General features: G+C 41.1%; 1 protein-coding gene across 1 annotated transcript in view; it reads left to right on the top strand.

Moving 5' to 3' along the window:
- The first annotated feature begins 7424 nt into the window (after positions 1-7424).
- LOC123993448 (phospholipid-transporting ATPase ABCA1-like) overlaps positions 7425-12395 on the top strand; it is a 42662-nt gene continuing 37691 nt past the window's right edge. The window contains exons 1-2 of the mRNA XM_046295610.1: positions 7425-7576; positions 11807-11917. Coding sequence (XP_046151566.1) covers positions 11852-11917 — 66 coding nt within the window. The 5' untranslated portion in view covers positions 7425-7576; positions 11807-11851. The remainder of the gene's footprint in view (positions 7577-11806; positions 11918-12395) is intronic.

Below are 12395 nucleotides of genomic sequence, written 5' to 3'. Positions count from 1 at the left end.
TTGGTTTCAGCCACTAGGGGGAAGTCACACCTTGTGTAAAAGAAATTGGAGAAGTCGGCAGGAAAGTGGAACCAACAGCAAAAGATGAAACGGATGGAGTTGTCAAAGATTCAGGGCGTCTCAATAGTCTGGACTGGCTACCTTTACTCGTCACCTTAACTACATTTGTTTGTACATTGATCTACAAACCAATCTCACAGCTCACTTAGATCACTCCAGGTGAAGGAAAGGAAGTAAAGAAAGCGGACATCTTTGAACTATTTAGCTGCATTAGTGTCTCACTTACAAGAAGATCTACATAGGACATGGTAGCAAAACTACAACAATTGTCCCCTTTTGCACTCCTATCTGTGAGCTACTATGATATGTCTAGGCATTCCATTAAAACAGCAAATCAGAGGTTTTGAGAAAGGCCTATGTATAAACCAGACTAAATAACAGAGTTCATCTTGTTTTAGGGAGTGGATCTCATGACTAAATGTGACGACACAGCATTTCAACTAAATGTGCCATCCTCACATGTCATGCTTTTTTTGGACAATATCTCCTGAGTCGACCATTGCTTTTTGTTTGTCCCTATATGTGTGTGGTGGGCTCCAAATCTGTAGCTCGAACCTTTCACTTCCATTTGTTACCTAATATGTAGCATATTATTTAGCAGTCTTTTTGCAGTAGGGTACAGTTTCTTGTTTTTGTTGGCCTAGTGTGTAATGAGTCAGTGTTTGGTGAGAGCCTCCCATTTGGTGGGTCATTCAGACCCTGTGTAATGGGTCTGATTCGTTACGCTCTGGTAGTTTTTAATAGACTCCATTGTTACCAGGGTACCCTCAGAAAAACAAGATGAAATTCACAATTTTCATTCATCTGCTTGCTCTGCCCTCAGCCTCAAATTGAAGTGTTTTACAGTTTTCTTTGCAGGACCACCAGGTCTACAAGTTAAACACAAAACAATTTGACATATACAGTTGCATTTATTCGTTTTATTGATGAATGTCAAAAAGAATGTCTGCCAAAGAAACAACCTGATGAAAAAAATTCTCAGAATTCTGTAAGTACAGCTTGTTTGCTCTAAAATCGAACTAGACAGTGACAACTGTGGCGTTTGTGACAGCAACTGTGACCTTATGACAGTATAGACACTGGGAATTCCTATGATCTATGTACTGTAGAAGAACCCGTTACCTTCTAACGACACTTGTGTGGCTTGTGAGCATCTTAGAGCAAACAAGTTATGTGTTAGTGAGAGTCTTTTGATATGTCATACTAGTTTGTAGTACAAAACGTTATGACTTTACATACGTTTTTGTAAGGAGAACCGTTTTGGGATCAGCCCAATCTCAAACACTGCTCTAGCTTAGCTTCCGTTAATCACACACTCATTTTTTATTTATTTAACCTTTATTTAAACTAGGCAAGTCAGTTGAGAACAAATTCTTATTTACAATGACGGCCTACCCCGGCCAAACCTGGACGATGCTGGGCCAATTGTGTGCCGCCCTATGGGACTCCCAATCACGGCCAGATGTGATGCAGCCTGGATTCAAACCAGGTACTGTAGCGACGCCTCTTGCACTGAGATGCAGTTCCTTAGACTGCTGTGCCACTTGGGAGCCCCAAATGATTGGTACCAGTGGATGCAGAAGAAATAAACCAATCCAAAGGTACAACCCAGCAGTCTCAAACACAATGTATTAAAGGGCTGAGAAGTCCAAAACATGCCGGTGTTACTGTGGGACTCAATATTTAATAGACCAGGGTATTTCATTAAAGCAAGACGGTTTATAGTGTGACTATATCAGCAATGTTTTAATGGCACCATGGGTTAAGAGCAAGTGTTAAATGTGCCTACAGTAGTAACCTAAGAGATGGTTGTATTAGATATCTCAGATTACAGTCTCGCTTACAGTTTATGGTTTGATGTATGTCCCAGGAAAAACTCCTGGCTCTAATCAAAAACCTATTTGGAAGATTAAGTCAGTTCATTTTTTTTATCACACAATATGAAACCTATTAATGTAGTGTAGCATTTGAGAAAAGTCAAGTTCTTAATTTGCGTTATTGTCATGTTAACCTGTAGCCCTCCCGTTGTGGTGTTGGTCGACTCTTATTTCCTTTTCATCTGACGTCTCCATGTTGACGGCTCAGAATAAAACCTGGTGTTCCTCTGGGCTAGGGGGTATACTGTGGACACACTGCTGAGGTGTGCCGCACTTCCTCAGGTTACATAATACCTACTGTTAATTCCTCCTGGGGCCCGCACACTCAATGTGGAATGGGTCATGAGTCTGCATTGACAAGGGGGCCTCTGTGTTTACAAGTTTCAGACAAAATGGCAACAGTTCTCTACAGAACATGTTCTCTTGAATCACAATCTATGGTAATGTACACTCGAGAAGAATAAGGTTGAGTAACTTTGACTAAATCCACTGACTTGAATCCTACAATTTACATTCTTGATAGGAATTTCTCATATAGTGCGAATCTTTCACTATGAGCCTAAAACATATCCAAACTTAGATAAGGTCTATAAAGATTCACGTTTCAACTTTTAATGTCACATGCACAAGTACAGTGAAATGCCTTTTTTGCAAACTCAAAACCCAACAATGAAATAATAACAATATAATACAAGAAAAAAACCACGAGCAATGAGAAGAAATATGAAGAACACAATCAGTAAGCAAGCATGCTATGTACAGGGTCAGTTCCAATACCATATTTACAATGTGCAGGGATACTGGAGCAATGGAGGTAGATATGTATAGGGGTAAGGTGACTAGGCATCAGGATACATTGTATGATCAACAGAGTAGCAGCAGCTTGCATGTGAGTGTAGAGTCAGTATAAATGTATGTGCATATTATGTGTGAGAGCAGTTGATAGAGTGTGTGTGTGTGTGTGTGTGTGTGTGTGTGTGTGTGTGTGTGTGTGTGTGTGTGTGTGTGTGTGTGTGTGTGTGTGTGTGTGTGTGTGTGTGTGTGTAAGGCCCTGTGAGTGTGCAAAAATACAAATAAAAGGTCAATAAAGATACAAGGTTAACACAGTCCGTGTATTTATTATGTTAGCTATGTATCAGTCTTATTGCTTCGGGATAGAAGCTGTTCAAGAGCCTAATGTATATATTTAAAGGCTTTTCTGATTAGTGGGGTCTTTTCCATACTGTCTAAACGTTTTGCTGACTCATCACTTGCTATTACATAAGTTTAGTCACTTTGAGCTGGAACATCTGGGTGGGGGCAATTGCAGCCAGGGTCTGATGACATCAGTTCACCTTTCACCTACTTTCACTGAGCAGGGGCCAAGTTACTATAGTATGTCTGAAACATCCTGTGAAAAAGTCCGGAATCGATAGCAGGTAGCCTACCCAATTAATACTTAACTCTTAAAACATAGTCGTTACGCTCCTCTAGTCTAAGGTAGAGCTTTTACACATCTATTATGTGATTCAGCAGACAATGAAACCATGTTATTACCTGTTTACATGCTCTACCTCATCTTGTCTTATAGCCTATGTGGTTTTGCAAAAGTCAGGAGAATTATTTAAATGTACATCAACGTCACAAGCGATACTATATGTAAGCTGCTATAGTAAAACATTGCTTTTGTAACCTTTCTGATTTAGGGAGCTCCGTCCAGTATTTTTCTTTCACCATATCGCCTACGTGGTGTTGCAGAAGTCATGAGAATTGTTTAAATGTATCTCACAGGGCATACTATATTGACAGTAGTAGGCTATTGTTTTTCGTGCCTTTCTTACACAGGAACCTATGTGTTTAATTTTTATTTTACCCTAAGTGATCATGAGAATTCTTTAACACAGACCAGTGCACTCCAAATGTTGTTTTTCTTCACCTTTATTTAGCCAGGTAGGACAGTTCAAAACAAGTCCTCTTTTACAACTATGACCTGGCCAAGATAAAGCAAAGCAGTGCGACAAAAACATGAGTTACACATGGGATAAACAAACGTACAGTCAATTACACAATAGAAAAATATATGTACAGTGTGTGCAAATGTAGTAAGGTTAGGGAGGCAATAAATAGGCCATAGTGGCAAAATAATTACAATTTAGCATTAACACTGGAGTGATAGATGTGCAAGTGGAGATTCCCAGGTGCAAAAGAGCAAATAGATAAATAACATTATGGGGATGAGGTAGTTGGGTGTGCTATTTACAGATGGGCTGTGTACAGGTACAGTGATCGGTAAGCTGCTCTGACAGCTGATGCTTAAAGTTAGTGAGGGAGATATGTCTCCAGCTTCAGTAATTTTGCAATTCGTTCCAGTCATTGGCAGCAGAGAACTAGAAGTAAAGGCAGCCAAAGTAGGTGTTGGCTTTGGGGATGACCAGTGAAATATACCTGCTGGAGCGCGTGCTACAGGTGAGTGTTGCTATGGTGATCAATAAGCTAAGATAAGGCGGAACTTTACCTACCAAAGACTTATAGATGAACTGGAGCCAGTGGGTTTGGTGACGAATATGTAGCGAGGGCCAGCCAACGAGAGCATACAGGTCGCAGTGTTGGCTAATATATGGGGCTTTGGTGACAAAACGGATGGCACTGTGATAGACTACATCCAATTTGCTGAGAAGAGTGTTGGAGGCTATGTTGTAAATGACATCGCCGAAGTCAAGGATCGGTAGGATTGTCAGTTTTACGAGGGTATGTTTGGCACCATGAGTGAGGAGGATTTGTTGTGAAATAGGAAGCCGATTCTAGATTTAATTTTGGATTGGAGATGCTTAATGTGAGTCTGGAAGGAGAGTTTACAGTCTAACCAGACACCTAGGTATTTGTAGTTGTCCACATATTCTAAGTCAGAACCGTCCAGAGTAGTGATGCTAGGCGGGTGGGCAGGTGCGGGTAGCAATCGGTTGAAGAGCATGCATTTTGTTTTACTAGCATTTAAGAGCAGTTGGAGGCCACGGAAGGAGTGTTGTATGGCATTGAAGCTCGTTTGGGGGTTTGTTAACACAGTGTCCAAGGAAGGGCCAGATGTACTGTATACAGAATGGTGTCGTCTGTGTAGAGGTGGATCAGAGAATCACCAGCAGCAAGAGCAACATCATTCATATATACAGAGAAATTAGTCGGCACGAGAATTGAACCCTGTGGCACCCCCATAGAAACTGCCAGATGTCCTGACAACAGGCCCTCCGATTTGACACACTGAACTCTATCTGAGAAGTAGTTGGTGAACCAAGCGAGGCAGTCATTTGAGAAACCAAAGCTATTGAGTCTGTTGATAAGAATGAGATGATTGACAGAGTCGAAAGCCCAAGGCCAGGTTGATGAAAACAGATTAATACCATAAAATGTTTTCTACTGTTATTTCCCAGTACTAGGCTTCCATTTTTCACATTAATTAGGGACTGAGGCCTGCACTGCAGAGTTCTCCTATTGACTAGAATGAGATGACATCAGCTTGACTTTAGACCACTTGAGGTATGAAAACGTCTGGCAAACTTTGAACTGTTCCTTTTCTGATTAGAGTGTTGGAGATGGTATTCTGAGGATATGCTCTGCCTACAGCTATAAATCCTACTGTGTTGATAAGTTATTGAGCTTTGAGTAGTTGAACTTTGAACCGGCTGAGTGTCCCATTCAGATTGGCAGAATGAAAAGGTCATAATTGATATAATTAAAAAGAGCTACAATGATTGGTTTCATGAATATGCATAACCTAATAGTGTAATTATTTAACTATTATAATTTCCATCTATAAACATATTTATTTGCACTAATCCAATTCATAGGTGAGAGGCTACGTCATTTCGGGGGAGCAAATTACTGTATTGTCATCAAGGGTAACTTGCTGACTGCAAATCTCTTCAAATCTTTCCTTTCAATGACATTTGTGTTTTTGTCATCGTCACATTGCTTTGGGGAAATGTTTTCAGTCTTTTAAAAAGAACACCCCCTCGGCTGAACTCATTGTTGTTTCCCAAGTGATGAGTCATTAATCATCAGACTATTTCACAGACAGTGTAGTGAAGAAGGTGCAACAGGAGGCTGAAGAAATTTGACTTGTCCCTAAAACCCTCACAAACTATTACAGATGCACAATTGAGAGCATCTTGTCAGGCATTATCACCATCTGGTACGGCAACTGCACCGCATGCAACCACAGGGCTCTCCAGAGGGTGGTGCGGTCTGCCCAACACATCACCGTGGGCAAACTACCTGCCCTCCAGGACACCTACAAGCACTTGATGTCACAGGAAAGCCAAAGAAATCATCAAGGACATCAACCACCCGAGCCACTGCCTGTTCACCGAACTATAATGCAGAAGGCGAGGTCAGTACAGGTGCATCAAAGCTGGGGCCGAGAGAATGAAAAACAGCTTCTATCTCAAGGCCATCGGACTGTTAAATAGCCATCACTAACCGGCTTCCAAACGGTTATGCAACCCTGCACCTTAGAGGCTGCTGCCCTATTTACATAGATTTGGAATCACTGCCCACTTTAATAATGGAACACTAGTCACTTTAATAATGTTTAAATAATGTTTACATACTGCTTTACTCATCTCATATGTATATACTGTATTCTATTCTACTGTATTTTAGTCAATTACACTCTGACATAGCTCTATATAATATTTATATATTGCTTATTTCCATTAGTTTACATTTAGATTTGTGTGTATTGTTGTGAATTGTTTTAGCTACTTCTGCACTGTTAGATACTACTACACTGTTGGAGCTAGGAACACAAGCTTTTCGCTACACCTGCAATAACATCTGCTAAATATGTGTATTTGACCAATACAATTTGATTTGATACATGCAACCTGGAAATGATTGGAAGAAATCAGGGGAAATATGTAATTAATGGTTGAATATCATGAAAGGTAAACATGACCAGATTATGTTTTGACAGTAAATTATGGGGTTTAATCTAAATCCATGGAAAAACATATTCAGCGTCAGTGATTGTTCCGTTTTCATTCTGAATAATCAGAATGAAAATGCGGTTAAGAGCATTGGGCCAGTGACCGAATAGCCGAGCTTGGCTGTCGATGTGCCCTTGAACAAGGCACTTCATAAATCCTAATTGCTCCTGTAAATCTCTCTGGATAAGAGGGTCTGCTAAATGACTAAAATGTCAAACTAAAATGTACATAATTTGTGGAAAGACGATGGCGTATAGGCCTATAACCCAACTGTTTACCCAAACGAAATGTAGTCCCGGGAAGGTTATTTACTACTTTAAATACATGTAGGTCTATGGTTTTTATTTCGATTATCATTAGTTCCAGATGTTAAGGAGGTCGGGGAGTGCGAGTAGCCCCGAGTCTACATGTGCTCCACTAGGGGGATTTAATCACGGAACATCTCCATGACCGAGAGTAACCCCTGTAGTTCTCCAAGCGGATGTAGCCAAGGTTCACTCCATATAAAAGCTTTTCTAGATCCAGATGATTCTCCTCCTCTGTGTACAGGTCACACATGCCTGGATAACAAGCCAGGATAAAAAAAAATATTTCAAAAAGTGGTGAAGAAGTGTGGTTTAGCTTAGGAGGAAACACAATTGATGCTGAAAGGGTCTGATTTCGTGCCTTTGGGAAAAGGTATTTCGATTTTCCACTGATTAATTGTCTGTCATTTGTTTATTATCTTCTTTTAATGGTAGTCCTATCTGCTAGAAAGAAAGCTGAAAATATAACGGAGTTATATGGCAAACTTTTGCTATTTTTCTTTTCAACATAGCAAAAAATGTGTTCGTTGTAGGTTTTTTTGTACTTAATTATAAAACACGATGTAGACTAGTCTTCAGTCACATTTACAACCACATTATGTATAGTTATGTAACAGTGATTTACTCATTTAGGAAAAGGACTTCATATTAGATTTTTCCAAGCATGTCAGATAAACTGACTTTTAAAAACGATCCCATATTTTCTATTAAATTACATTCTTTGCAGAGTTATCCCTGTACTTGTTCTACAACATTTTGCCACAACAAGTTAATAAACAACTTAGAAACAAGTTACTTTGTTTTTAATTTACAGTAAGGGACGTCAATGTGAAGCCCAGCAAAATAACATGTTATTGAGTCATTTATATTGTCCTATTACCTGCGGGAGTTATCACACAAACAGCCCACCTGGCTCTTGTGAGTACAAAAGACAGGGAGACAATAGCCTAGACTGAGCTTGTCACTTCAAACACCGGTAGAGAAGCTGATAGTAGCGTACGGTAGAGATAGAGGATGCAACATTGTGTATTTCCCGTTATGGCGTCTGTGCGAGCATGGGCAACGTCATTGAGGCCATCTCAATTTTAAAGTAGTACATTTTCTTATTCTACTACTTCTATGGTAAATAAACTGAAAGGTTACATAGTGCACACTTAAATCACATTTTATTGGTCACATACACATGGCTAGCAGATGTTATTGTGAGTGTAGTGAAATGCTTCTAGATCAGACAGTGCATCAGGATCTAACATGTAATATCTAACAAATTCACAACAAAACCTAATACACACAATCTATTAAAGGAATAGGATGAGAATATATAAGTATAAAATATATGGATGAGCAGTAACAGAGCGGCAAAAATACAAGAGATAGAAAATAATAGATAGTGAAGGATATAGTATATACATGTGAGATGTAAACATTCTTAAAGTGGCATTATTAAAGTGACTAGTGATCCATTTATTAAAATGGCCAATGGTATCAAGTCTGTAGGTAGGCAGCCACCTCTGTGCTGGTGGTGGCTATATAACAATCTGATGGCCTTGAGATAGAATCTGTTTTTCTATTTCTCTGTCCCAGCTTTGATGTACCTGTACTGGCCCCGCCTTCTGGATGGAAGCAGGGTGAACAGGTGGCTCAGGTGGTTAATTGTCCTTGATGATCTTTTTTGCCTTCCTGTGACATCGGGTGTTGTAGGTGTCCTGGGGGGCATGTAGTTTGCCCTCGGTGATGCGTTGTGCAGACCGCACCACCCTCTGGAGAGCCCTGCGGTGGTGGGCGGTGTAGTTGCCGTACCAGGCGGTGATGCAGCCCGACAAGATGCTCTCAATTGTGCACCTGTAAAAGTTAGTGAGTGTTTTCGAATGACAAGGCAAATTTTTTCAGCCTCCTAAGGTTGAAGAGGCGCTGTAGCTGTAGCGCCTTCTTCACCATACTGTCTGTGTGTGTGGACCATTTCAGTTTGTCGGGGAAATCTACACAGAGGAACTTAATACGTTCCACCTTCTCTACTGCTGTCCCGTCGACGTGAATAGGGGGGTGCTCCCTTTGCTGTCTCCTGAAGTCCACGATCATCTCTTTTGTTTTGCTGACATTGAGTGAGAGCTTATTTTCCTGACACCACACTTGGAGGGCCCTCACCTCCTGTAGGCTGTCTCGTCGTTGTTGGTAATCAAGCCTACCTCTGTAGTATTGTCTGCAAACTTCATGATTGAGTTGGAGGTGTGCATGGCCATGCAGTCGTGGGTGAACAGGGTGTACAGGAGAGGGCTGAGAGCGCACCCTTGTGGGGCCCCAGTGTTGAGGATCAGCGGAGTGGAGGTGTTGTTTCCTACCTTCTCCACCTGGGGGCGGCCCGACAGGAAGTCCAGGACCCAGTTGCACAGGGCGGGGTCGACACTGCAACCTAGATTGTGTTTGAACAGGTATAAAGACAAGATTGATGATTTACTGCCACCTGCAGTTATGGAATGTTTTCTCACAAGTATAATTCATTGGCTGATCCCTCCTGGTGACCTGGAGGAACTATGCGATCCTTCCTTAACCCACAGGAAGTCTCACCCAGTTGACTTCTTCAAAATGTTGAATGTGGTGCACATGCTAAAACAGGCTTTTGTGCACTAGAGTCCTCTATTTCTGTGTAGCCTACTCACTCATTCACTTATACCCATGCTCCATTTATTGGGTTCATGCTGAGACACTTTAAAAAACATTATTTTACCTTTATTTAACAAGGCAAGTCAGTTAAGAACAAATTTTTATTTTACAACAACGGCCTACCCTGGCCAAACCCTTCCCTAACTACGCTGGGCCAATTGTGCGGCGCCCTTTGGGACTCAATCACGGCCGGTTGTGATACAGCCCGGGATTGGACCAGGGTCTGTAGTGAGGCCTCTAGCACTGAGATACAGTGCCTTGTACCACTGCGCCACTCAGGAGCCCTAATGCGCCATGGTGGAGGACAAAACTGTCCAGACTACTCCGTTCAGTTGGGTTTTTTATTTATTTGTTCCCTCAATATAAACATTCATTCAATCTATTTATTAATTAATTCTTTCCGACCAAATAAAATTGTATTTGTCACACATGCGCCGAATACAACAGGTGTAGACCTTATTGTGAAATGCTTACTTATAGGGCCCTTAACCTACAATGTAGTTTGAAAAAAGTAAGTAAGAAAGTAAGACATAGGAACGCATTCTCCTTCTGTACCATGACGGTTTCATTCCCACTTAGCCTACAACAATTGTAGCCTAATGTAAGTAAATATATTTAGTTAAATGACATGCTTCAGATGGTGATGATCACTGATCATCATTCATTCCAGTTTCAGTGTTTTCATATGCCTTTTAATCACACGGACAAATAACCCTTGTGATTTGTAATTTCAATATCCTGAAAAGCCAGGAGCCTCACTAGCAGTCAAAACTGAATGATGCATGTTTACGATGCAAACAAAATACATTTTGTGCAAACTCCGATTCATGCCACTTGGACAACATAAACAGTTATCCATTTTGCGCGAATCTCATCCCTGTGACCCAGTGTTTTATCCCTCATCTATGAAGTTAGGGCCATATATGTCCAGTAAAACATGGTGCAGCCAAACGCATGGATGTATTTATGTTGTTTACAATTGTGCATGTGAGGAAAGGCATGCTTCAGTGTTAACCGGTGCAATGATGCGCTCTCATCCCTAGGCAGGAATTCTGTCTGGCTCTGCTTCATGATCGTAGATGTTCTAGTTTATACTCCGGGGGAGTTCATTAGCTAGCTACCCTGGCAATTAGCTAATATCCAGGTGAATGAATTGTCATCGCAACAAAGCAAATAGCTATCAGTTTTAGTTATGAGCATGGAGCCAGAGCCGCTTTAAACCATCTATCTACCTGTGCCTGGTTGGCTAAGTTGCTACACAGCTATAGCTAACGAACAAGATGCCTAGCTAGCAGCAGAGTCAGTCAGTCACACAGTTCATGGGAAAGAGGTCTAGAGAGAGATGGAACTCCGATTCTGACTGGGGTCATAAGGTCATCTGACCCTTGGAGCATATTTTTGGTCATAACCCCCCCCCCCCAAGGTGGTTTATTTAATACTTTAAAATTTTCATAAACAAATCTAAATCATGTTTTGTGTTTCTGCATGAATATAGGTCATTTTGACCCAAACCAAAAACATCTAATTCTGCCTAGAGTAATTTGATACAAAATACTTTTATTTGCATCTAGGTTTCTCTGGAAACATAATCATTATCCATACCCCGGAGGGTGGAGGAGGGCCTGTATCAGTGATTCTGACCAGATATAAAGAACATCTGCAAAGATATACACTCCAAATCTGGACCATCAGAACCACACGATTTGTACCGACAGAACCACTAATAACCTGTAAATACGTCCCCTCAACCCATCCTCACTCTCATAAAGTCTGCTTGGGAACTGAGTGGGGGACACAGTGCAGAATAAGTTCCCATGTGAGGAGGACCTATTGGAGAGATGTTGTCAACTAGACAAATGACCCTTGACCTTGTACCTTTGAGCTGTGTGCTGGCTGGCTGGACTTTTTACCCACAGTCACCACTGCCTGTGTGTCATTTCAGTTTGGAGCTGGAGGGAAGCTTGAGTGGAAGAGGTCCAGAGTAGAGATGTCCATCTCAACTCAGCTGGGCTTGTTGTTGTGGAAGAACTTTACCTACAGGAGAAGGCAAACGGTAAGCAGAACATCTTTAAATCAGATTGTGTGAATTGGTGAAATAGGAATTGGGACTTTTTCCTGTGGCTTTGTTTGATAGGACAATTTAAAAGAGGATGTATAATTATGTTCTCCTGTTATAATGTTTACAGTGTATTTCAAACAAATGTATTTACTTTATTATTGTCATATACCAGGTCTACAGTTTTTAAATTCTTTCTTTGTAGCAAATCATACTTTACCCAATAGTTCAATAGCTGTTTAGTTTCAAAGAGGGGTCATGTCCTGTTCTCCTATTATAAGAGTAAGATCAGCACTGTGATAGGCCCAATACATCACTGGGGGCGATCTCCCTGTCCTCCAGGACATCTACACCAGCCAGTGTCTGAGGAAGGACCGAAAGATTGTCAAGGACTCAAGTCATCCGAGCCACGAACTGTTCACTCTGTTACTGTCTGGCAAGCGCAATCAGAGTATCGGGTCCCGGACCAAAAGGC

Source organism: Oncorhynchus gorbuscha, linkage group LG13 (genome assembly GCF_021184085.1).
Source record: "Oncorhynchus gorbuscha isolate QuinsamMale2020 ecotype Even-year linkage group LG13, OgorEven_v1.0, whole genome shotgun sequence".
In the NCBI taxonomy this organism is placed as follows: Eukaryota; Metazoa; Chordata; class Actinopteri; order Salmoniformes; family Salmonidae; genus Oncorhynchus; species Oncorhynchus gorbuscha.
This window is presented reverse-complemented; position numbering and strand designations above follow the sequence as displayed.